The sequence below is a fragment of the Notolabrus celidotus genome, chromosome 21 (assembly GCF_009762535.1).
Source record: "Notolabrus celidotus isolate fNotCel1 chromosome 21, fNotCel1.pri, whole genome shotgun sequence".
NCBI classification, from domain to species: domain Eukaryota; kingdom Metazoa; phylum Chordata; class Actinopteri; order Labriformes; family Labridae; genus Notolabrus; species Notolabrus celidotus.
In genome coordinates this window covers 2,878,979-2,906,144 of record NC_048292.1, presented here as the reverse complement: position 1 = coordinate 2,906,144, position 27,166 = coordinate 2,878,979, and the positions used below count along the sequence as shown (strand labels likewise).

General features: G+C 43.7%; 2 protein-coding genes across 2 annotated transcripts; one reads left to right on the top strand and one right to left on the bottom strand.

The window, feature by feature from the left end:
* Window positions 1–2,734: 2,734 nt before the first annotated feature.
* usp44 (ubiquitin specific peptidase 44) lies at window positions 2,735–16,205 on the top strand. Its single transcript, XM_034673647.1, has 6 exons — window positions 2,735–2,824; window positions 6,720–8,429; window positions 10,950–11,148; window positions 11,936–12,044; window positions 12,431–12,684; window positions 14,518–16,205. The coding sequence occupies exons 2-6, from the start codon at window positions 6,873–6,875 to the stop codon at window positions 14,640–14,642; spliced, it is 2,244 nt and encodes a 747-aa protein (XP_034529538.1). The 5' UTR covers window positions 2,735–2,824; window positions 6,720–6,872; the 3' UTR covers window positions 14,643–16,205.
* Window positions 16,206–18,120: 1,915 nt separating this feature from the next.
* Window positions 18,121–27,166, bottom strand: metap2a (methionyl aminopeptidase 2a). The gene is made up of 11 exons (XM_034673831.1): window positions 26,954–27,166; window positions 23,121–23,216; window positions 22,946–23,008; window positions 22,651–22,753; window positions 21,931–22,092; window positions 20,752–20,933; window positions 20,032–20,126; window positions 19,835–19,931; window positions 19,553–19,656; window positions 19,342–19,457; window positions 18,121–19,218 (listed from the first exon to the last, which is right to left on the bottom strand). The coding sequence occupies exons 1-11, from the start codon at window positions 27,108–27,110 to the stop codon at window positions 18,966–18,968; spliced, it is 1,428 nt and encodes a 475-aa protein (XP_034529722.1). The 5' UTR covers window positions 27,111–27,166; the 3' UTR covers window positions 18,121–18,965.

Genomic DNA, 27,166 nt, shown 5'->3' with positions numbered 1-27,166 from the left:
TTAAGTTGTTTGTGAAGCACTTTGATATAAAGAGAGCTATATAAATAAAGGTTATTATGTTATCATATAAAAACACTGATTACGCCCCTCTGAGTGAATCAACACAAAGTCCTCAGAGGAACAGTTACAGAAATATGTGAGAGTACAGATGAAAAGAGGACAGGGGAGGGAGGCAGGGAGGGAGGGAGGGAGGGTGTCAGCGTGTGTGGACATGAAGGCGGTGAAGGCCCGGGGACATAGAGGCAGAAAAACATTAGAGGTGATTCGCAGGAATCGCATGGCACATCAACACATACCTCTTTCTCTAAGTCACTCACAAACGCCCCTTAATCTCTCACACACACACACACCTCAGGTCCACTGACAGATACACACACTTACAAACACCCTTTGTGGAACACACCCTCACTCGTTTCAGAGGAGATAAATGTCTTACTTTAGAAACAATTATCTGAATAAACCTTTTATTTCCTCACATAAAGACGTCGAACTAAAGTGAAATTACTCTTAAAGACTAACGTGTTCGTCTCTGTTGGTTGATTGGTGCGGTGTTGTCGTCTTACACTGATAGGATCTACACACTGAGTGCCACCAGCCCCCATTAACCAGCATGCAGTGCTACACCTGCATCCAACAGCAGCTCAGAGCACTCACACATACCTGCTGAAGGTACAACCGCAGGGCCAGAGGGTAGAGGGAAACACACTCTGGTTAACCATGAAGGAAAGTGTTTACAGGGGGAAGACCGTCATCAGTCATGTTTAAATCATTTATCCAAGTAAAAGTTACAGAAAACACCCGGACGATTACTTTTTTTGAAGTCTTGATCAATAAAACTCAAGCAGTAGAACAAACAAATTCAGACTTTGGTGCATGATTCTCAAATATGTGTTTTTGCTGCTGCAACTAACATTGAAATGTTTTGAGATCAGCTTTATTGGACAGGTCTGTGTGCACATGCAAGGACGAGGACTGCAGTTAACTCTGCCCCTTAAGTACAAGCATTAAGGTCTCAAGCTCAGGTAAAACAAGTGTGCAGAAATCAACATGGTAACATATTATCAAGGCAGATGTCTAACATGAGTCTGGTCCTGCTCAAAGTTTCTGCCTGTTAAATTAAGTTGCAACTACTACTATCCGTCTCACCACTATCATCTCTGTCTCTCTCTCCATCTCCCTCTATCCCTCTCTCCAACTCGGTCTAAAGCTTATAGTTAGAGCTAGATCAGGCTTGGACCAGCTCTTAGTTATGCTGCTATAGGCTTAGACTGCCGGGGAACTGACACACTGCGATCCTGTCTTTCCCGCTCTGCCTGTCTCTTACTTTAACTCTTCCTGTCCCATTAAAGTTACTAACCATAGACCTTTCTGGAGTCCCTGAGCTCCCTTGTCTCGTAGGTTCCTCTGGATCTCTGCTGCTGTGGACGTGCCAGACTCCAGCTGCTACAACTACTACTATCAGTCTCCCCACTATCATCTCTCTCTCTTCATCTCCCTCTATCCCTCTCTCCAACTCGGTCTCAGCAGATGTGTGTCTAACATGAGTCTGGTCCTGCTGGAGGTTTCTGCCTGTTAAAGGAAGTTTGTCCTTGCCACTGTAACTTGCTAAATGCTGCAAAGTGCTCTGCTCATGGTGGATTAAGATGAGATCAGACTGAGTCCTGTCTGTAAGATGGGACTGGATCTTATCCTGGCTTGATGTTGGGTCTTTGTTGATAATAGAACATAGAGTACGGTCTAGACCTGCTCTGTTTGGAAAGAGTCTGAGGAGAACGATTGTTGTGATTTGGTGTTATATAAATAAAGATTGACTGATTGATGTAAATCTGCTCATTAGTTAACCCAGCTCATGATGACTCAGCCTCAAATGTTATGATGTGTTTGTAGTTTTGCACTGAAGCACCACAAAAAAGTATGTGTCTGCAGTAGTGGACAGAAGCAAAGTAAATGAACTTGAGTGTTGTACTCTGGTACAAGTTTTGAGTCTATCATTAGGAAGGTTGGCGGTTCAATCCCAGCTCTGTCAGTCACATGCCGAAGTGTCCTTGAGCAAGACATTGAACCCCAAATTGCTCCAGCTGTTATCCAGCAGTGTGTGAATGTGTACAAATGAGATTACCTAATATACTCCCAAAGGTCCTGACCCACACTCTGGGAACCCCTGCTCTAGCTCTTCCCCAGTCTGGTCAGAACTGAAGAAGCCTTTCGGAGGAGAGGTGAAACGTCTTCAAAAATTTCAACCAGTCCAGTTGCCTTACGGATCAAGCTTTGAATTTACTTTGACACATGTATTGAAGTGATTTGTCCATCACTGTGTGTAATTGTAGAAGTGTTCAGCAATAAATCTGAGTCTTGATGCATGATTGTAAAATGGTGCAACACTCCCCTCTAGTGATGTGAAGCAGTATTAGGCAGCTGGTGTTTTATTAGTGCAAAGCAGTGATTTAGTTTCAGGACTTTTTTTTTTGGTTGTGCATAAAAAACTTGACACTTTGATTCAACAGGACTTCTGGGTGCATCTTAAACCCATTTAAGAAGCTGTCGGGAACATTAAACACATCCTAAACTGTTGTTAAATAAACATTTTACTGTCTGATACAAAAACAAGTAAACAACAGGTTGACTTTGATACAACTTTGGGTATGTTGACAGAGTTTCAGTGGAAAATCTGTGACATTCAAGAACAACAACAACAACAACAGCAGCAGCAATAATAACAACAACGTCACGGATCGGGGACGCGCTCGAGCCCACACCACGCGACAGGGACAAGATGGCGATCCCTTCAGAATCAGAGGAGTTCCTGCCGTGAAGGAGAGGCTCGGTATGCTGCTTTCTTTACACACACAGGCTTTTATACTCAGAGTTAAACTCAGCAGCTGATGGCTCATGTGTTGGTTGTTGAACAGGCCGGATATCAGGGGGTAAAGGCGGGTTAAAGGCCGGGTTCTGACCTCCGGCTGGAGCTCGAACTTGTTGGATTATCAAAGATATGCTAGCTGTGTAGCATGCTAGGCTAATGTTAGCTGAGCAGCTAGGATCACTAATCTCTTTAATACACACAATAAACACACAGAGGGAGCACGAGGGGAGATTTATTTCTGCTTTAAATACCTTATAGTAAATTCGCTACATTATCTCTTCATATTCTTTTTGTTTTGAATGTCTTTGTGTTTGATTTTACTGCTTTATAATCCCATCTGCTGTATCAATTACACGCTAGCATGCTAACCATAGCTGTTATTTAAAAGTTGAGCAGTTTGGACAGTTTGAACATGTTGCATTCATTTAGTGGAGCTTGTTTCAGTGTAACAGGATGAATTTGGCGTTAATTCTGATGTTTTAAAGAAGTGTTATGGTGAGGTTCAGCTGTGAGCAGCATGCAGCACAAGGACAAACCGAGCAAAGCGCGCTAACCTGCTGATAAAACTTCTGAGACAAACTCCTGAGCAGCTCTCTCACAACTCTGAGAGCTCCTCTCTCACAACTCCTCTGTGAGAGCTCCTCTGTGAGAACTCCTCTCTGAGAGCTCCTCTGTGAGGACTCCTCTGTGAGAGCTCCTCTCTGAGAACTCCTCTCTGAGAGCTCCTCTCTGAGAGCTCCTCTGTGAGGACTCCTCTCTGAGAACTCTCTGAGAGCTCCTCTCTGAGCAGCTCCTCTGTGAGAGCTCCTCTGTGAGAGCTCCTCTCTGAGAACTCCTCTCTGAGAACTCCTCTCTGAGAGCTCCTCTCTGAGCAGCTCCTCTCTGAGAGCTCCTCTCTGAGAACTCCTCTCTGAGAGCTCCTCTGTGAGAGCTCCTCTCTGAGAGCTCCTCTGTGAGGACTCCTCTCTGAGAACTCTCTGAGAGCTCCTCTCTGAGCAGCTCCTCTCTGAGAGCTCCTCTGTGAGAGCTCCTCTCTGAGCAGCTCCTCTCTGAGAGCTCCTCTGTGAGAGCTCCTCTCTGAGAGCTCCTCTGTGAGAGCTCCTCTCTGAGAGCTCCTCTCTGAGAACTCCTCTCTGAGAGCTCCTCTGTGAGACCTCCTCTCTGAGCAGCTCCTCTCTGAGAGCTCCTCTGTGAGAGCTCCTCTGTGAGAGCTCCTCTCTGAGCAGCTCCTCTCTGAGAGCTCCTCTGTGAGAGCTCCTCTCTGAGAGCTCCTCTCTGAGCAGCTCCTCTCTGAGAGCTCCTCTGTGAGAGCTCCTCTGTGAGAGCTCCTCTCTGAGAGCTCCTCTCTGAGAGCTCCTCTCTGTTACTCTCCTTTAAGATAGTTCATGTACTTAAATACATCAATGTGTCTTTAAAGCTCTTTCCTGAGAGGTAACTATATTTAATCCTAGCTCCGTGCTGATGTGGACATTAATTATAGTGCCACGTTTCTGTCCTTCAGCCTTTTATTGCTCGAGCTGCCCTTCAGAGATTTAATGTTTTACTACAGGACTTCAGGTTAGTGATCAACCCCACACAGCTCGTCCTGGACCTCTGCCATGTGAGGTTGTATTTATATCACAGTATCTGCTCACACAGGGCAGACTAGGCTGATGAACTCTGACTTCATAAACACGCCCACTCCAACATTCAGGGACAAACAAACTCTTACTTTGACCTCAACTTGTTGAACTAAGGCAAAGACAACAAATGACACTGCTATAGACTTAACACTACTTATTCTTTTCTCAACGAGCAGGGAAACTATTCGATAGTCACTGTTGACTCTGATTAATCTAGTAGTCCCCCGCCCCCTCCTGCAGACTCAAAGAGAGGGAGAGCTTTTAATGAGGGTGCAAAGGTTTTCACAAATGCTAGTTAGATATAATATAAGTATGAATATGATCTAGATCAGGCGTCTCCAAACTTTTCATCCCGACCCCCAAAATACAAGTGCCAAAGACTCTCGACCCCAACTGCACCTCAAAGTGTTTTTTATTTTTTTTTTAAGTTATATTTTTGGGCATTTTTGCCTTTTATTGGATAGGACAGCTGGAGAGAGACAGGAAATGAGAGTGGGGAAAGACATGCAGTAAATGGTCGACCGGCTGGGAGTCGAACCAGCGACCTGCGGCGAGGACTGTTTCCTCTACACGTAGGGCGATTAGACCGCTAGGCCACCAGCACCCCCTCAAAGTGTTCTAATGTGGCTTCATTTAGCTGGTCTGCAGAAAATTAACCTACCCATATGAGCATGGCATAAAGGTATCCTTATTGTCATCTGGCAAAAAGAAAGGTACATTTTCTATTTTCAATGTTTTATTTCAAGGTTACCTACTATTTAATTCATCATTTTTTACTATAATGGGTTAAATGTACTATTTTTAGATAACTTAAAAAAAAACATTCTAGAAGACATCTCACAACCCCCCATTTGTGACTTACGACCCCTCCAGGGGGTCCTGACCCACACTTTGGGAACCCCTGATCTAGATCAGTGCTTCCAAAAGTGGGCGTCACAAAGTACCTTCCTAAAACAAACAAAAAAACTCGCTGATTTTATCCATAATTCTTAAACATTAACAAAAATAGTGTTAACATTTTAAATAAATTCATGCAATTAGACACTGTTTTAATAAAGCTTGTCTTCGTTGCCACATGATGACCCAAGAGTAGACAGCAACATGTGCACATAAGTGTTGTTCAATTTTGCCCAGTAGCAGACTGGCCTGTTGGTGTATTCCCAGCGCAGTGAGGAACCTAAAACCACCTCAGGCGCAGCTATTTTGGGAGTTTGGGGACCCCGATCTAGATATTCTACTTTTACTTAAAGCTCCTCTCAGAACTCTGAAGTCTCTAAGTTTAATGTCCTCTAACACGGGACTTCCACCAGATCCGTGTCCAGTCCGTCTCAGATCCGCTGCAGTCCAGCTGGAGTCATGTGACAGAGGTTTTCTCCTCCTCCTCTCCTCATCCATGTTGTCTTTCTGGTCCTCTGAAAACCTCTGACCTGTAGACTCCAGGCCTGGCTCCGCTCATCATGACTTTGGTTTGTTGTTGTAGTTAAGTGAAATACGATCTGGTGATAACACAGAGTGTTTTATTCTGAAAATTAACCGGATGTTTTCATTTTGTTTTGGTGAAACCTGACTTCCTGTCCCGCTCCATCTGCTCTGTTGAGATTGATGTGTTGTGCTCTGGCATCCGGCAAAAATAGAAGTCTTGTGTATCTGATCCGGAGGGCTCTGACCTGATTGACAAGAATAGAAACCTATCAGATCAGAGACAGACCGGACACGGATCTGGTAGAATTTGGACGTTACTTTTCTTCTCCGCTGCAGAAGCTTTAAAAACAAAGATTTGATTTTCATCAGGAGATAAATCTTCTCACTCCTCAGTTTTCCTCCACTCTGAAAGATGTGATCGAGGAGAATAAGTCACCGTTTGTTCACCCCAGCTTCATCCGTCGTTCCTGCTGAGCTTTTATTTCTCTTATGTCTCTGGAGAAGCTCCAAGGTTTGACTTTTTGATGTGTTCACATTCAAGTTCACAGTCCATGATCACTTCCACACCTCTCTGTGTTTCTGGCAGCACTCACTGCAGTCATGTTTATGATACAGATGTTTTAGTGCTGGCCTGGGTGTCTGTTAGGATATGTTATGGGCTCAGTTTACTGTGTGTAGCTCCAGCCTCATAAAACACGGTCACAGTGACTTTGAGATGTTATTGTTTTCTTTAAAACTTTAAGATCTGACTCCCTTTATCTTTATCCTTTAATTCACCTGGTCTAACCACGTGTGTTCTCTCCCCCCTCCAGTCACCACCATGCCTTGGGACGGTCCCATTTCTCAGCTCACCATGATAACCATGGTGATATGAAGCTGTTGTGACACGTTGACGCACACTCAGACTCGCACACGTAGAGTCAGTTGTTGACTGACGCAGCCAGCTCGGCGGGCCGGTGTGTGTAATGGACAGGTGTAAGCATGTGGGGCGGCTGCGGCTCGCCCCGGACCACTCCATCCTCAACCCCCAGAAGTGGCACTGCGTGGACTGCAACACCTCCGAGTCGATCTGGGCCTGCCTGGGCTGCGCTCACGTGGCGTGCGGGCGCTACATCGAGGAACACGCTCTGCAACACTTCCAGCAGCAGCACCACCCGCTGGCGATCGAGGTTAATGAACTTTATGTGTTTTGCTATCTGTGCGACGACTACGTGCTGAACGATAACGCCACAGGAGACCTGAAGCTGCTTCGTAGTACGCTCAGCGCCATCCAGAGCCAGCGCTATGAGGTCACCACCCGCAGCGGGCGCACCCTCCGCTCTGCCAGCGCGGCTCCCGATGCCGTCATGCCGTGCGGCGCCCGAGAGCTGCAGCTTAGGGACGAGGACAGGATGTTTACTGCACTTTGGCATCGCCGCAGGGCGCTGATGGGACGCATTTTTCGCTTCTGGTTTGGACTGACTGATTGTGGAAGGAAGAGGGAGGAGGAGGAGAGACGGAGGGAGGAGGAGGAGGAGCAGAAAAGGGAGGCGAGGGAGAGGAGGCGGGCTCTGAAGAGGCAGCTACAGGAGGAGCTGGAGAACGCCCCCATCAGGAAGAGTCGGCGTCTGAGGCGGAAGAGCCAGAAAGTAGCCGATGCCGCGATCACGACACCAACAACGAGAGCACGCAACAAGATAAAACCCCCTGAGCCCCCATCAGTCCCCCACAGGCCGAGGACTCGAAGCCCCGTCACTGCTACACCCAGGAGATCTGTAAGGACTAAAAAGGTCCAACCTACTCCCAGGACCAGGAGCCAGTCCTCTGTCACCAAATCTAAGCCCAAGACTCCCTCAGCAACCCCCCGCTCTGCTCCGACTCCTGCTCGCCGCAAGCAGAGCACCAGACAGGGCGGCTCCCCTTTCAAACGGCGTCCCACGGTCACTCCTGGAGTGACCGGCCTGAGGAACTTAGGCAACACGTGCTACATGAACTCCATCCTGCAGGTTCTGAGCCACCTGCATGTTTTCAGGGAGTGCTTCCTGCGCCTGGATCTGACCCAGGCGCTGGAGCTGCTGGCCTCCGCTGTCCACGGCCAGCTGACAGGAAAGACCTCGTCCCAGTCCCCTCTGGTGATGAGGAAGGGACCCCAGGCCAGCTCGGGGTCCGGGGCGGGGCTGAGCGGCGGGGCCTCGAGGACCCGCAGCATGGAGTTAATCCAACCCAAAGAGCCCAGCTCCAAGCACATCTCCCTCTGCCACGAGCTGCACACCTTGTTTCAGGTCATGTGGTCGGGGAAGTGGGCGCTGGTCTCGCCTTTCGCCATGCTCCACTCGGTGTGGCAGCTGATCCCGGCGTTCAGGGGATACGCTCAGCAGGACGCGCAGGAGTTCCTGTGCGAGCTGCTCGACAAGGTGCAGCACGAGCTGGAGAGCACCGGGAAACACACCACCAGCGCCGGAGTCCCTCAGACGCAGAAGAGACTCATCAAGCAGGTGCTCAGCGTGGTCAACACCATCTTTCATGGCCAGCTGCTCAGCCAGGTAGGACACACACACACACACACACACACACACACACACACACACACACACACACACACACACACACACACACCTGCTGTGACCTTTACTCTCTCAGCTGTATCTGATTTGCTCTCTCGCTCCACCGCCCTCACTCTGTCTGCATCGATACTTCAGCCCCTGTCCTCCGCTCTGACTGAAGAGCATCACTAATTCATTCTGGATTAAATCGTCCGTGTTTAAATTATTCATGCCACACTTTCTCAATTCTTTCAATTCTTAAGTGGAGGTTAAGCATCCGGCTTTGACACTGTGCCAAAAGTTCAAACACATCTCCTTAAATAACTTTTATTCTCTGGTTCTTCAGCAGGAGGACTTTATGATTTTATTTCTAACACGTCACACTAATCTGTTTTGTTGTGGTCGGATTAAATGAGACCTTGGAGGAGCTCTGCCTGAGCGCTGAGCAGCTCTTCCTGGAGCTGGATGAATAATTGATCTTAATAAAAGGGCTTTGTGATTACATTCACAGAGATATTAATGATAAGAAGCAGCAACAGAGAGCAGCTTCATGGATAGAGTTTGCAGAAACAGGGTTAGAGGAAATTATTGTGAGTATTTATGACATTAATAGATGATAAGATTAGTTGAGAATGGAAAGAGTGTTTTTAATAGAAGCCAGACTCCAGATCAGATCAACTTCCTGCTCATAATTCCTGCAAAATATCTTTGTTATTGATTGCACCAGTGCTCCTTGAGGAGGTATAAACTCAAACTGTGCTTAAAACCACATTTTAAGAGCATGCACTCAGAGGAATTCCCTCTATTTGAGTGCAAAAACCACATTTTTAAAAGTGTAATCCTTCTTCTGGTGTTTCATTTCAGTTATGTGTTTGGTAGTAGATTGATTTTCACCCAAACGTGCAAAAAGACTCATTTCAGCCTAAGAAACATCAACTTCAGCTTGTTCTCCAGTGTGTATATCTCTTTCTTGAGAGACCTGGTTTAATGCTTTCACTGCATATGAACAAGCAGTTCAACTTTTTTTTTCTTTCTGGGGGGCGTGGCCTGCAATGCTGAACGTGTCTGATTGGTAGATTAACCGCAGTGTTTTTATTCCGCCCTCCGTCCACAATAACATCACACACATCTGTGATTCACTTGATTTCTCTTTCTTTCATTAGTTTTTATTTGTTCTATCTTTTTTGTGTGTGTGAGTACTTTTCAAAAGAAGAAGCTGTGATTCTCCGGGTAAACTTTTTTGCCCAATTTTTTTTTTCATTTTGTTTTTTCAAAAAAAAAAAAAAAATCAAAAAAAAAATTCAAAAAAAATTTCTTCAAAATTTTAATTTCCCCCCCCCAAAAAAAATCGTTTTTTTTTTTTTTTTTTTTTTGTCAAATTTTTTTTTTCAAAGATTTGTTTTTTTCAATTTTTTTTGTCAATTTTTTTTTGTTTCAAATTTTTCCAAAAAACATTCACAGTCATTGTTTTTTCCATCTGTGATTCACTTGATTTCTCTTCCTTTCATTTGTTTTTATTTGTTCTATCTTTTTTGTATGTGTGTGTACTTTTCAAAAGAAGAAGCTGTGATTCTCTTGATTTAGCAGCTTGTAACAGTAGTCTTCTCTCAGCCCACCGTGAATGCGTCTCTCCTCCCGGTGTTCCGGTTCTAAAAGTGACCCTGTAAACTGGAGACCTTCAGCTGAACGTGTCAGTGTTTGTGGAGTTTACACAGCTGTTGAAACACAGAGGGAGTTCCTGGGAATGCAAACTAGTTTAGTTTTAATTAAGATTTCAAAATATCCTCATCAGATATTTAATGATCGTCCACTCTCTTAAAATTACTCTTTTCCCTACAACCAAACCTCAGGGCCTGCTGTGTCGCAGAGGGGAGAGTCAAGACATAGCTAGAGCAACCTGATATTACAGAGAGGCCGTCAGGGGACAAATGATTGTCATGCATGTTGCTATAAAGCTGGAAAATATGAACCCAAAAGGCTTTAAGTTTAGGACATGACCAAAAAAGACGAACCAGGGTCCCATACTCAGATTTACTCCTGTCACATGTGGCAGAGATGGAGGGAAAGATTCTGTTTAACTGAGTTTTGGAGAAGTGCAATCGATGAATGACCTTGAACTGAATAAGTTGGAGCCTAGCATTGATGGAGCTTGATCTGATCCCAGCCAACAAGCAGTTAAACCTTGAGTTCAGCGTTAAATCTCGCAGCTGATGGAGGAGAGAGATTATCCTCCGCTTGCAGAGGCTGAACACACACACGCGCACACACACACACACACACTGAGACACCTGCTCGTACTGAACAGAGAGGGCTGTGTGTCTGCAAACGGGTTTTTGGGGCATCTCGGTCTGAAGCCGTTAACACAAGCACAGACTCAGACTGTGTGAGCGCCTGCTGATAAACTGCTGCAGGTAGCAGTTTGTGATGTGTGTGCGAATGAAGGAAAATAGGAGTGATATCACATGTTGATAAACCGTCCCCTCCTCCTCTTCCTCCTCTTCCTCCTCTTCCTCTCTGCAGGTGACGTGTCTGGCCTGCGATCATCGCTCCAACACTGTGGAGCCGTTCTGGGATCTGTCTCTGGAGTTCCCTGAGCGCTATCACAGTAACAGCAGGGAGTCGGCCGCTCAGGTGTCGTGCCATCTGACTGAGATGCTGGCCAAGTTCACAGAGACTGAAGCTCTGGAGGGGAACATCTATGCCTGTGACCAGTGTAACTGTGAGTAGAGTGATTACACACACATTTCACCAGTCAGCAGAGGAGGGGGGTTAAAGGGGCTTTCTTCAGGAACGTTCCCTAGAGTCAAAGAGAAGGTTTAAAGCCTTCAGTGAGTGTATCTCATTTCTGAGTTTTATAATATCAGAGCAGTTATAATTTAGAGACTTGAAACCTGCAATAATCAATCAAACATTATCCTCAGACTCTTTCCAAACAGAGCAGGTCTAGACCGTACTCTATGTTCTAATAATAACAAAGACCCAACATCAAGACCGGATAACATCCAGTCCCATCTTACAGACAGGACTCAGTCTGACTTCATCTTAATCCACCATGAGCAGAGCACTTTGCAGCATTTAGCAAGTCACAGTGGCAAGGACAAACTTCCTTTAACAGGCAGAAACCTCCAGCAGGACCAGACTCATGTTAGACACACATCTGCATAGACCGTGTTGGAGAGAGGGATAGAGGGAGATGAAGTGAGAGAGAGTGTTGATAGTGGAGAGACGGATAGTAGTAGTTGAGAAAAGGAAGCTCAGGGACTCCAGAAAGGTCTATGGTTAGTAACTTTAACCAGGCAGAGAGAGGAAAAAGAGGGAAAGACAGGATCACAGTAATATGATTGAATCTGTGTCAGGTCTCTTTTCTGTTTCCTCCAGTAGTTTTATCAAACTATTTCAAACTAGGGATGTCAACAATTAATCGAGTATTGATTAATTGACAGGGGTAAAGTTCCTGAAACTCCTTTCGACTGTTAACCCTCTCCTCCTCCTCTTCTTCTTCACAGCTGCTCGAAGGCGGAGCTCCTCCAAACCGGTCATCCTGACAGAAGCACAAAAACAGCTGATGGTCCACAAACTGCCTCAGGTCCTCCGGCTTCACCTCAAACGCTTCAGGTAGGAAAGCGACCTCTAGTGACCTCTGGTGACCTCTGGGTGATTTGTGTGGCAGCAGCAGCTCGACCCTCAGATCGCTCTGGGGCCATTTTTCAAAGCAGGACGGTGCTGTGTGAGAAAAGCACGACTTCCTCTGGCTGCCATGTTTTTATTTCTGAAACCAAAACACAAACTGTTATTAAAACTGATGTTTGTTTAATGAGAGATAAATCTGTCTCTAGATTTACTCCCCGGCAAAGAAAACAGCCTGTAGCCAAAAATAAGAGCCAAGATCTCATTTTTATCAGCTGACTCATGACATGTGATGAGTTTTCCACTTTTAAAAACACAACATGAGAGTGAACCCACTGGGAATGATCTGATACTGACTGGTTCTTCTTCCTCAGGTGGTCTGGGCGAAACCACCGGGAGAAGATCGGAGTCCACGTCAGCTTCGACCAGCTCCTCAACATGGAGCCGTACTGCTGCAGAGACCCCTCACCCAAAGTCCCGCCCGCCTGCTCCAGTCCCAGCAGCCCCGGCTCTACGGGCTCACCGCGCCCTAAGCACTTCCTCTACGACCTCTCCGCTGTGGTGATGCATCATGGGAAGGGCTTCGGTTCTGGCCACTACACCTCGTACTGCTACAACACAGAAGGAGGTGAGTGAGGAGTTTAGATCCAGTGATGAAGATCTCTGAAACCTTCATCAAGTGGAGAGATGTCTTAACCAATCAGCAGACATCCCTTTAGTTTGTTTTAATAAGAAAATCTGCTTCAGATTATTTATTGTGGATTAAAAATCTAAATTTAACCACTGCTGAGTTTTAATACAACGTCTGAATACTCTCCCTAATGATGCATTCAAGGACACCTCTACATTAGACATCTTATTCACTTTACTATGAGGTTTTGTGGTCCCTCTTTGGACTTGTCCTTGGCTTGTAGGCAGCTGACTCTGAAACCAAAGTTCCTCGGGTGGGTTTTAAAAATCAGAAACTTGACAGAGGAGATTAGGAGCTTAAAAAACGTATATTTTTGAAGATGTTTTTAGCGTCCTGGTTGTATTTCATCATCTAAAATACACAGTTTAACCTTGTCCTACTAAGGGATGGCATCACCCTGAAGGTGACGTATAACATAGAAGAACTGAGTGTTCAGAGGACTACAGAAAGGGTTTTATAGAATACAGTCCATCCAAATATAGTCTAATATCTTCTGGCTCCAGAGTCTGCAGACTTAAATTTACCATTAAGTGTGAAAATGTGTATATATCTTTTAAAAGACATGATTTGTGCACAAAACTATAAAGTGAATAGTCTAGGAATGTAGGAGGGATTGATGCTTGCATTTCATCAAACCTAAATCCAGTATCAAACTGACTTCATCCTGGTTTATACTTCTGCGTTGAATCGACGGCGTATCCTTCACGCGTAGCCCCCGTACCTACGCGGAGGCCTACACACGTAGCCGACGCACGCTTCCTCCAAAATGTAACCACCCCTCGAATGGACACAGACCGCAAGCCCTGTGATTGGTCCACTCGGCTGCATTTTACTTCCTGCATTTTCAGCACTTCCAGAATCGTCGCACATCGACAGCAACATGTATCAGCTGTAAATGAACATAAGACGCTTGGAGTCATTGTGATAAAGAAAACAGAAAACAGAAACAGAAAACGGAAACAGACGTCCCAACCATCAGAGAGACAGGGTTCCCACTCGTCCTGGAAAACCTGGAAAACAGTTGACCAGTTTTCCAGTACTGGAAAACACCTGGAAAATGGGAGAAAAAGTCAAATGTCCTGGAAAATTATTCCAACATGACTGTGTGCGACCTTACAAGGTTAAAAAACCACTTGTGGCCATTTTTGTCATTCAGTTCTATTTAGGTCATTGATGCACTGATCCTCTGATTATCATTATTATTATTTATTTCAGTGAGGCCGCTTCCAGAGTCCTGTGCTGGCTCTTTTGTTTTTTTTACTTTGCTAATTTAATATTTTTTGAGGGAAGTGAAAGCTGAGATGAGAGTTGGCCATCATTGTTACTTGTTTGCACTAATAAAGTGAAGTGCTTTACATCTGTGGTTGCATTATTCTATAATCAATTTACCATAATTTTCAAGCATGTAAGAGATGATTTCATGGATAGCCATAGACTGCACGTCTTTCAATGTAGACTTCCACTGAGAGGAACATATTAGACTATTTAGGACCTAAATTTAGACTGTCATACCAGCTTGATCATCACTGGAAATGTCCTGAAAGAGTGGGAACCCTGGAGAGACCACACTGAGTATTGCTGCGCGACACGGACACATCGGCGCACAAGTAGAGCTCAAGTCTGCGTCGACCACTGCTGCGTTGGATCAACACAGAAGTATAAACCAGCCTTTATTGAGCGGTGTTTACCCTTAAAGACGGACGTGTTGATTCTTCTTTGATTCTGAACTTGTGGTCACATGAACTGATTCGTCGTTTTTTTCTCCCGCAGGCTTTTGGGTTCACTGTAATGACTCTAAACTGAACGTGTGTTCAGTGGACGAGGTCTGTCGCGCTCAGGCCTACATCCTCTTCTACACACAGCGAGTTACTCAGGACAAAGACCGGCCGCTATAGGACCACAACCCCCCTCCCTCCACCTCCTCCACCTCCTCCTCCTCGAGAAGATATCGGCACAGCCCCACCTTCGCTCTTTCTCTCTGTCTTTGGGCATTTTGATCCGGGGAGGACGGGCGTTTTTTTTAGTCTATTTTTCTAAATAAGGAAAAGAAAAGAGAGGAAGGACTCTTTTTAAACCTGGTTCTGCTTTGTGAACTTTTTGTATATGCTGTTTATATGTAGGTATTTTTTAAAAAGAAAGGTGACATTTGTGATTTGTGTACAGTTTGTATTTTATAAAAAAAATAGAAAGTATCAGCCAAGATGTGTCTCAGTAGCAGCCAACAGACTGTGACCGACACCACTTTAAGTGTCCTCTACAGGTCGGACAGGTGTTCTCACGTCTGCCTACCTGGTGGATCCATGATTGTAAATGCTGTTTGTTTTGAATCAACTGTTCTCAGTCACTTTAGATAGTCGTCACAGAACTGGATGTAGGGTTTTTAAATTCTCAGCTAGTAACATGGCCTCCCTGTTTTCTACACAGGAGAACTTTTTAACACTTTCCTGCCAGGAATGCACTAATTTCTACAGATTAGGTTATCAGCGTCGTATTTTCACTTTGGTTCGTATGTGTGGAACGAGGAGAGCATGAAATGCATTTTTCACTCTGAAGTACTCCTGGGTCTGTCAGGGAAAAGTTGGCAGACCTCAAAGCCAAAGCCTCGGGAGAAGTGAATGGAAAGACTTCTCAGCATTTCCAAAACGGTTCAACATTTGCTGGGTTTATATTTTCTTTCCTCTGACTGAGTGGGGGGAAAGTTTCCAGTGTTTTTTTTCTCTCAAGCTGAATGCTGCCACCTCTCTGCTCCAGAATGTAATTCTCTTCAGCGTGAACCAACCCCAACCCACCGGAGACATACTCGTGTTCTAGAAAAGTGCCCTTTTGTTGAGACAGGAGATATATTTTTATAGTCCATGTTGATTCAGCAAAGTGGAGCCTGCTCAGCTGCAGTCCCACTCACACCAGCATTTAGATTATGAATGTATTTTTATACAATCCTTCTCAGAGGCTTTAGAAAGGAGGCCATCGACTGTTTTAAAGGTTTTATACAAACACTGATTGTTCAAAAACCACCAGCAGAAAAAGACACATTTCACTGTTCTCCCACCTTGAAGTCGGCGAGTGTATATACTGTATTTTATTTACATTCTGTTCAGTACAAGATCCATATTATACCGGATGTCTGCAGTGTATACAGATTGTGATATTTATCTCCATACTGGAGACGTTGTAAAAAAAAAAAAGAAAGATGAATTTATTTTCCGCCTGAACCATGTCCCCTCTGACGGAACCATCAGAGGAACTCAAAGCACACTTCAAACTGGTTTTTTCCTCCATTGACTGATGTTGTGACACATTGTTGGCATTTTTTGGTTACTACTCCATGGATGTGTGTGTGTTTGTGTGTGAGTGTGTGTAAATTTATGAAAGTTATACTATGCAAATTGTTACCTCAATTTTTTCTAGAGAAAATTACCTCAATAAATGAGAATATTTTTTCATTTTTCTACAAAAGATGCCTGAGCCTTCATTGTTTTTATTTCATACAGGATGGTTTATAGCTACTAAACTAGCCAACATTATGATGCCTTTCAAAATGTCTTTACAAAGATCCTTATCTAATACAAATAGACAGATAGACCATTATTGTCCTTAGCAAGGAAAATTGTTCCCACAGTCTGTCCAAGCATTCATACATGAAACATAAATAAAAAACACCTACCCAACCTCACAACCATTCCAGATAAACAATGAAAACACAAATATATACATATTTCAGTTTTCCTGGGAACATTATAACTGATGTACATTAAAATAATAATGAATGTAAATGTTTGAAGACTTATGACCTGATGAAACCGAAACATGTAGTTGTAGCATGTCTGAACTTAAGCTAACAAGTTGTTTCACTGTAATATGGCAGACGGTTTTTTGATTTATTTATTTGACATATTCATTTTCTACTTTAGTTTAATTCATGGTTTGTTTAAAACGGCATAAAATAATAATATAAAATGTGTATAATAAAATAATTAAATAAATAAATCCAAAATGTCGGTTAAAACAGCTCGTTTTGTCCTTCTAACTGTCCAAACTGACAACAGATTCTTCAACCGTTGGCTAAAAGATAAATTAATGTTTAAAAGTATTTATACAAAAAAACTTTCACCACTTAATTTTTTTTAATAATTTCCCTTTTAAGTAAAAAATAATCTCTTTTTTTATTATTTTAGTGAAAAATACCAATTCACTGTATTAGATAGATAGATAGTCTTTTATTGTCCTTAGCAAGGACATTTTCATCATCATTTCATCAGTCTGTACAAGCATTCATTCATAAAACACAAATAATAAACACACACTCAACCTCAAAACCATTACAGATAAACAATTAAAACACAAAGTGATACAAAAAATATATATATTTAAGTTTTCCTGGGGAAATTTTAACTGTTGTACCTTAAAATCAATACATAAATGTTTGAGGACTTATGGAGATATTTAGCATGTCTGAACTTAAGCTAACAAGTTGTTCCACTGTAATCTAGTAGACGTTTTTTTGATATATTTATTTGACCTATTCATTTTCTACCTTAGTTTAATTAATGGTTTATTTATAACTGCAAGTTTTGTTCTAAAAACTGTCCAAACTGACGACAGATTCTTCAACTGTTGGCTAAAAGATAAATTAATATTTTAAAGTATTTATCTAAAAAAAAAGCTGGACTACTCAATTTTTAAAAATAATTTCCCTGTTAAGCAAAAAATAATCTATTATTTTATCATTTTAGTGAAAAATACAAATTAACTTTATTAGCAGAGTGACATGGAAGTTGTTAGACGATGCTAACTTTGGTACATCAGGTCAAATACGAAGTTAGCATTTTAGCTAGCAGCAGTTTAACTCTAAATATATCAGAGAAAAGGACAAACAGCTGAACTTGCTCGATGTCCACAGGTGGTAAAATCAGTGTGACTCTCTTAAAGCTCAGTTATTAAAGTTAAAAGTGTTTAATATGAACACAGCTTACGAGCAAAGAACAGACTTTAGTGTGATTTATGAGTTTACTGCTGCTAGCTTAAATTCGACTACACATAAGCTTTAGCCTGTAACATTAGTCCTCACACCCCAAAGCAGATGAAGAGGTTTCCTCATAGGCTTCTCTTTTTAAAGCTGTGCTGCTCAAATATTATCAGTTATTTCTTCCTTTAAGGGTTTGGATTAATTTAAAGTTTTCACTTTTTATAGCCCTGTGAAGAAAACTCAGTATTTTGGCAAAAGTAGCCAGTAGATCCCAGAGTAGGACATTTAAGTTTTACACCAGATGATCAAGAGAAATAAAAAGTACATTAACTGATCTGATTTATCTCAGTAAACTCTTGAGATTACATATTTTGAGCTGCATTAAAGAGACACCAGAAGAGGACACCTTACAATGAGCAAAATCATTTTAATCTTTATTTTTTTCTTACAAAAACATTTCCGGGAGTTCAAAATGAAGCATTTCAATCGGGAACAAACATTGGCAGCAACCATTCCAAAGATATTTTACAAATATCAAAGAAACAATGACTACAGGGCCAAAGTGCAGAGTTCCCTCCTGTAGCGACAGAAGCCAAACACACAGCTGCAGCAGATGCACGGTGCCTGCATGTAGACGGCTTTTATTACTACGACACCCCATGCTTTTTAAATTTAAGGATTCGTCCTCTGCAGAGGTTTCCGGCCATGCATCGGCACAACCACGTCTTTAACTCCTCAGTAGCTGTTGTGCTTAATTTAACTCGAGCACTAAAGCACTGGAGGCTCAGAGTGGAGCCGTAGAAATGTTGAAAATGAAAGGGAGGTAAAGGGAGGGTTTCCACGACCACCATCTCATGATCGCTGGGGGTGCTTTAGATTCAGAGGCAGCTTAAATAAACGTGGAACTGTCTGACAGTTAACCTTGTGATGGGTTGTAAAATGAGGTCCACAGGACGCTGAAGGACATCTACAATCCTTCCTCCTGCAGGAAACAGTTGAGGCTTTTTTAAGGATTTCTTTAGCTGTGAGTGATGAAAGAAAACTCAGAAAGCCAGTTCTTCTTCCGTGCGAGCTGTGAGTGGTGCATTGTGGGTAGAATACGGTAACATTTGGCATCCCTCAGAGTTTCTGAGACGGCATCGTCCTGTTTTTAGAAGCTCTTTTTCTGCTGTTTCTCTGGAGGAAGAGTTTGCTAACAGGACCTGGGTGGAGGTGAAGGGGGTGTTGTGGTGTTTTTGGTGAGGTTGGGGTGTCAGTAGTCGTCTCCCCGGCTCACCACCTCTTTGCAGGTGGGCCTGAGCAGGATGGTGTGCTCGAACTGAGCCGTGTAGCAGCCCTTGGTGTCGCAGAGGGGAGGGTACGGGTCCACGATGCCCAGGTCGCACAGGTTCTTCAGGGCCATCAGGTACTTGCTCTCGCCCAGGCGGTCCAGCCAGCGGCGGCAGAACGCCAGCGTGCCGAAGTTCTCGTTGATGACGTTCAGGAGGTGTTTGGCTCTGGGGAGCCTGGGGAGGAAGAGGGAAGTAGAATCTGATATGTTAGACTGAAATTCACGTGTTTGATGCAGAAAATCAGACACATGCTTTGAGATTATTAAGTCTTAAATCTTTGATAAATAAGAAACGGACCTGATTGGGACGTGGCCAACATCAAAGTTCTTCATGTAGTGAGAACACTCCATGTCATCGTGGACCACACCTTTACCTGTGCTGCCGAACGTCTCAATGGCATAAACTTCTCCTTCCTTTAGGAAAGAAAGAGAGAGAGCAAAAGTCTGAGCATGCAGATTTAGAACAAACATTTTCACATATCAGAGCGATTGTGGGCTTAATGACTCACCTCCATCCTCGTTGCTTCTCCTCCTTTAACGATGGGCACCGTCTTCCCTGCGTGTATTCTGTACTGACCGATCGAGTGACCGTTCAGGTTTCGGATTGGCTTCACTGGAAGACAAGGAACAAGAAGTCTTAGATACAGCCTCCCTGAACACCTGAGAGTGGGGTGTGGTAAAACCTCATACTAAAGGTGATCAGTATTTGATTTGATGTGCTCACTAGGATGAAATACTTAGACAATTAATCCTAAGAGTCAGAAAACATCCTGTCAGTGATGAAAGATTACCTTGGTATGTTTTGCCGTCGAGCTCGACCTCGTAGGACTCCATCACCTCCTGGATCGCCTCTCCGACGTCGCACAGACGCACATCAATACCTGCATTCTGCAACAAACCAACGACATCATCATCATCAGCTTCAGGAGCCAAGAAGATCAAACACGTAAGAGTGATCTGTGTGTGTTTTTGTGTGTGTGTGTCGTACTTTGATTCCAGTATTGGTGGCGTCTCTCACAGCCTCCAGCAGCTTGTCGTACTTTGGATTAAATGTGACAGTGAAGGCACAGTCAATGATTCGCCCTGAGAACAGACAAAAGGAAGAAGGAGACATCTTTCAGTCGATGTTTCTACCAGCTCAGTTTGTTTTTAGAGTTTAAAGTGATGCTGTTTGTCTCAGGTCAAACCTCTGAGAGCAGATTATCAGTGAAGCAGATCTAGTTTCAACATTTTCAGAAGATTTCATGATGCTTCAGGGAGTCGAAAAGGTTTTAATAAACGCTCTCTTGTGACATTTTGATGATATTTGACTTGAGAACTCTGAATGTGTGTAACCACCAGTCATTTAAAGCATCATAGTAATGATGTAACGTGTTTGTGTTGAGCTAGACGAGCGTGACATTTCAGAAAACCACTTCAAAGACCCGACTTTCCGGTGCTGTCTTCATGTTTGTGTCTTTAAAGCAGACATTTGTTTCTGGTAATCACAGAGTGGTGTTATGAGTCACATCTAAATGTCATCGTTAGCTGCTCTGTTAGAAAGCAGCACCATGAATCAAAGCTGTGACTCCATGTTGAAACACTGACCCGGCCGTGCAGCGTGATGCAACATGAGTTATAAGTTTAATTAGCTTGAATCGTAAATCTCGAGTCCCTGAACGCACCGCCGTTAAACATCAGCACAGATCTCACAGAGCTCCCGTCGTACCGTTGATGTGCGTGCCGAAGTCGATCTTGCAGACGTCGTCGTACTGCAGGACCGTGGTGTCCCCGGCGTTGGGAGTGTAGTGGGCAGCACAATGGTTGAGGGAGCAGCCGGTGGGGAAAGCCAGGCCGGCGTTCAGTTTGTCCTCCTTTATCAGCTTACGAGAGCAGTCCTCCAGCCGCTCACTGAGGAGAGAGAAGAACAGAATGAGGAGTTAAAGAGGAAATAGAAACGTATACGAGCCTCTGAAACTAAACTCAGTGCTGAATACTTTAAGAAGTGCTTAAAATCTGATCTTACTTTGATTAAGTGTTAATCTTTTTTTGAGTTTTGGACTTAACTTCACACATTTTTGGGGGACTTTCAAAATTTGTTAACCCAGGAAGCATGTGACAGTTTCGCTCTGTACGATGGTGCGCACCTTACTGCAGTGGAACCATATTTAAATTGTGGAGCAGCTGGACTCAGTATGTTGTTCTCTCTCTCTGTACTGACAGCAGATTACTTCACCTCTCTGTTCTTAATTTACTTTCTTTTATTAAGTTATTCCTTTACTTTTGTGTTTTGAGTGTTGCTGAGTTTGCTACATGACTACAAAGTTGTATTTCTTGCAGGTTTAAATGTGTTAAAATTGTTCAACTTTGTTGTTTTGTTGCGGTCAGACAAAGTTAACAACTTAAGGTCTTGTTTCGGTCAACATGGATTGTAGATACATGGATGTTCTGTTTTTCTCATCTATAGGATGTGATGTAGCTTGAGTTTGTGCAAGGTGTCTTATTTTGAAATTGACTGGCTGGCATAGAGACTCTGAATTAGCCATCAGCTCCTCTTGTTGCAATGTTCTCACCAAACTAAGAATCTACTGGTGAAGGACACTTCAAACCCCGATCATTCCCCCGGCAAGAGAATGAGTTATGAGAGGGGTCCCTTTTCTACCATTGTTAAGCAGATTGATGGACATGTATTTGGGATATCTCCAAAAAAATCAGCTATACTAAGATAAAAAAAAGTATGTTTCTAGTCTGCGTGTTTGCATCGTTCTAATGATTGTTCTGACACAAGATGAAGCCTGATCTTTGAGCTGCATGTATTTCAGTTGTATCTCCTGCAGTCTCTCCAGTCAGCACATCTATCTTCTACACAATGACAGCTGCTGGACGGCGGTGATGAAGGCGGCCTCACCAGATCTCGATCATGGTCATCCCGGGTTTCAAGAAGCCGCGGACGTGCTGGCGGACCTGTCTGTGGGCCTCGGCTGCCTGTCTGAAGTCGTTCCACACCTCCTCGTTGGCTTTGTCCATCACCCTCCTCTCCTCCACTGTGGTGCGCCACACCGCGCTGCGCCTGGAGGAGAAACACAACAACAACACAAGTTAAGAGTTTGTCTTTACCACAGGTGATGGTAGATGTGTTAAACTGCAGGCAGGAGCTGGTTTTATAATATGATAACATCAGCACAGTGTGAGTCATCTGTGGACACGATCAGCTGATCAGGGTCAATAAAATCATCTGCAGTGAGGCAAAGTCAACACCAACCGTGTGTGTTGCTTTAATTCAGACTTAAAGAGGTTATAACAAACACTGTGAGCGTTAAACTGTCACTTTAAGACTTTATATGTGACCTGATGTTATTATCTACATGTTGTGTGTGTGAAAGCTGCAGGTCAGAGGTCACAAAATGCTTAAAAGGAGGACAAAAAGAGACATAAAGAGCCCCTGATTCTGTCCATGAACTCTGCAAAGAAGAGAACTAGAAGTAGAGGACGAGTTTGAGCCTCCCGGGGAGCAGAGCAGGTTTATCTGCAGCAGGATTAATGAGCCGTCATGTACAGAAGCTGCACAAACACAAGGAAAGATTAAGGAGTGTGTGTGTGTGTGTGTGTGTGTCTGTGGTTCTTTTACCCATCCTGTACGGTGGGGTATTCACACTCCTGTCCGATGGGGAACACTCCACTGGGGTGTAAGTCACAGATGGGCACAGATGGGGGATCAGTCTGAGTCTTGGCTGGAAGGAGAAGACAGACGCGATCAGACGGAGGAACAGATGTCTCCAGTGACGGGTTGAATCAGGACAAGAGAGGCGACATGTCACCCTTCAGCTGAGGACAGACTCAGTCGGTCTTTATCGCGGTGACGTTTTCAAACATTCACACAGCGATGAAGTGAGAAACAAACACATGAAAATATAAACACTTACGTCCTTTCTTCTTCTTTTTCTTCTTCTTCTTCTTCCCTGCAGAGTTCTCTCCGTCCTCTCCGTCTGTGAAGGTAAACACACACGCTGTCACACACTCTACCTGAGATGAATCAACACACACACACACCTGAGATGCATCAACACACACACACACACACGATGTAAAGACACTGACCTTCCTCTCCATCCTCCTCCTTCTCTTTGTCTTCTATGGCCTGCTTCTCCAGCTGTTTGGTCACATCAGCCACTCCGTCAGCCTCCGCCTCAGGGCCTGCAAGCAACACATCGTCATCATCAACAACAACAACAACAACAACAACAACAACAATGATGACGAGGACACACACACACAGAGTGATAAACAACCAGCAGCAGCAGAGGAGGAGTTCTGCTGAGTCAGCACAGGCAGCAAAGTGCTGAGGGGGAAGCTGGAAACATTCAGTCTTACAACGACATCATCGTCTCAATGAAGCAGCTCTACAGACCGCAGGTGAGTGATCCTCATGCAGGTCTTAACTGAGACCGTCATGGATCAGTGTCAGTAAGTATAAAGGTTTAGAGGACAGGGTGGTGAAGAGAGGAGGGAACTGGGATGATGTGGACAGGGAAGTGTCATGTGCTGTAAGGAATATCTCCTCTATACATGGGGCGCATGATTCAACCGCTGAGCTCTACTTCACACAACAAATAAGAAGTACACTCCTGCATTGCCTCTTCGCTAACAGCTTCAGTGTTCCCGCCTGTCCATCAAGACAGTCATGCCCTTATTTGGGCAAAACTTGGAATCTTAATGCAGCAAATGGTTGAGGCCGCGAGTCAAACCAGTGAGGTCTGTGATCAGGACTGTAGCCTCTGTATGTGGGGCCACTTAGACCTCTTTTCGACCAACGCGAACCGGGTTGTATTTCTGGGCTGGTGCTCGCGCTGGTCCGGAGCTGGTTGAACTCTCGAACCAACACGGCACCCGTTTGTTTTTCCAACCACTCGAGCCTGTGGAAGAGGCACGCCATGACGTCGGATTTACCTGACCGCTTCTCCCAGCAGTGCTACGAGAACTTTCCCTCACAACAACAACGATGGCGGACAACGGCAGCCTGTCTCCTCGGCAGAGGCTGCTTTGCCTTTGAATCCATTAGTCTCTTTGATTTGTTCGCTGCAGGACGATGGAGGAAACACGTTTGGTTTGTGTTTTTTTTTAAGTTATATTTTTGGGCTCTTTTGCCTTCATTGGACAGACAAAGACAGACAGCCACCAGCGCCCCTGGTTTGTGTTTTTGATCACGGCAACCCCGCCCCTCGCCCCTGACGTAAGCGGTTTGCGGTTCTAGACCAGCAAAGAGTTGGAGCCGCTCTGGAACCAATTTTCCTGGCCAGGAGCCGGTTCACTCGCAGTCGAAACACAAAAAAACGGTCCTCAATTGAGCGCCGGCTCCGAAAAGGGCAATTAGACCGCTAGGCCAACAGCCTCCTGACACAAAACTTTTTAAAGAACTGCAGAAATCATTCCATGTATGTGTGGAGGATTTGCTAATACTCCTAAAGCTGTACATTGATGTGTGCTTATGATCCTAAATCCTAAACTCACTGACCAACTTGAAATTAAATGCCTAACGGCATAAGGAATGTAGACCTGAATCAGGTTTGCACTACAAAAACTCTTTGGTCTTCATTGTGCCAACGTTCTATTCAAAATTAAAAACGTAGACCTATATTTTGAAAGCTTGTCTCCAGTAGAAGCCTGTCTCAAATAAAGGCCTGGGTTCTTAATTAAAGTTATAAGGTAAAGTGAGTGGAAGTAAAATGTAGCACTTCATCGCAAAGATAACTAGATGCACAGTAAATGCATACAGGCTTCTATTTGAGGCAGGCCTTAATTTTTAAGTGTGCCGCCACACCGGGCAGGTAAAGGGTTAAATTGGGGTTTGATGTTTAACAGTATCTCTGAAAAATGACTTTAATGTGGTTGCAGGAAGTGGAGCTTCTAAAAGAATCAGACAGTTTGTTTTCTAAAACTGAGCCAGAAAAATAAAAAACCAAAATCAGTTCAATCTTTAGTTCAGTAAGGTTTAAATGATGGTTCTGAGAGACATACTTGTTCCCTGAGTTACAGTAGGAACATGTGATTTTAACCCCCTCAGTTAAAGGTCTTCTTTAATGTGGGTTGATGATGTTATTGTTGTGGTTGATTTAAAGAGAAATCCTCCTTTGTGTTCTTCTTTTTCTTACATAATAACTCCAGCAGAGGGAGGAATTACGAAACAGTCAAACTTGGCTGAGGGTCAAAACAGTCAGCAAGACAAACTGTTCCTCAGAGCAGCAGCCAGCTCCCCGTGCTGCTGTGATTTTATCTTAATTAACCCGTTAATTGATCATGACGTCAGCTGCGGGTCATGACACTGCTCCTGGACGTGGATCTGACCACAGCCCGGCGTGTTTCATGAGGCCTGACAGCTCCTCCGTCCACACTGCTCTCAACCCGCATGGCTAATAAGGATCAGCGTCAAGCTCAATGCGCCACAGAGCATAGCTTCCGGTTGGACTTTCAAAATAAGTGTCACTATTCGGAAAAATGTGTCATAACTCAGATTAAAGCTTTAATAAGGCATTCAATAGACTTTTAACTTGATTTTATTTCTGTTTTTTATTTCTATTTCAGATTTTTTAACCACTAAACTCAGGAACAAACCGATTACTGCTCAAAAACTCAATCAGTTGCATTTAATTAACCTTTTTATTATTGAGCCCTTTAATAAATAATAATCTCATCCTGGTTTATGAGCCGATCGAAGTAAAACCATAGACTGTATAAAATCTGGACGTAGTATCCGTGACGTCACCCATCTGTTTCTGAAGAGCTGTTTTGAGGCCAATCGGCGGCGGCAGCCATATTGCTGCTGTCGAGCGATTGTGACGTAAAGAGGCAGGCTTTGAGCCTCCTCGCCAACAGCTACAGTGTTCCCGCCTGTCAATCAAGTCAGCTGTGCCTCTCATTGGAAGACTCGTTATCTCAATATCTTCTAAATTGCTGGGTTAGAATAAAATTCACCCCCCCTACAGTGTGTGCTGATCGAGAAATGAACTATCCAGACTACACTGGTCTTTTGAACCAGAATGTAAACATGTTTATTTCTGCTGTAAAGATTGGCTTCTTTGAATTGGTGTGTATGTGGTTTCCTGTACTTCCACAGCCAGCCTCAAGTGGACACTCGATGGACTGCAGTTTTTAACACATCTACATTGGACTCATATTTTTAGACCAGAGGCTGCCGCTTGCATTTAACTCATGTCAAAGCTTTACAAAGGCACTCAATTGATGATTAACATGATTTGATTTCTATTCTATAGATCTATTAGGCCATTAAACTCAGGAACACACAGATTATTGATTCAAAACTCTGTCAGCTGCATTTAATTAACATTTTATAGTTGAACCCTTTAATAAATAATAATCTTATCCTAATTTTTAAGCCAATCCGAGTAAAACCTGGCTTAAAAATTTATTATTGCACGTCTAATTATGATAAAATATCAGTTTTGGTGGATTATTCGTTTAATAAATCTGCATTTACTACCTTAGAAATATCATCCTCTTATTTATATATTTAATTTATTCATTTCATTTTTAACATTATCAGTTTTATTTAATTTAATATGTCTGAGTCCCTGTATGATTGTATTAGTTTTGTCTTATTGATTTAAAAAGTTGCAAATAAAATACATATTTTTTTAAATATAGAAATGTCATCCTCATCTCAAAATCTCATCAAACGAAACGACATTTTTAAGATCTTGAACGACTAATTTTTTAAATATTATTATTATTATATTTTTTTCTGTAAATCAACAAAATCTTCCCCATAAGCGAGGACTTGGAGACCCTTATTCTGAAAGAGACTTCCGGTCTCCTCTGTGTTCGTCATCACGCAGCGTCGCGAGCTTGACGTCTCTCCAATAAGTAACATTAGCTCTGCTAGCTTGTTAGCCTTAAACTGGCCCGGTCAGCCTCACCTGCTGCTGCAGACTTGCTCTTCTTCTTCTTCCTCTTCTTCTTCTTCGCTGTCTCCTCCACGGGGTCTGCCTCTTCCCTGTCCTCCGCCTCCCCGTTCAGATCCCGGTCCTGGACTGGTTTCAGGTCCGCGACCTGCTCCGCGACCACGTCCGCCATGATCTCACGCGCTGCTGGAAAAGGAAGCGCGAGGGACTGTGGGAGTGCTGTGTGTG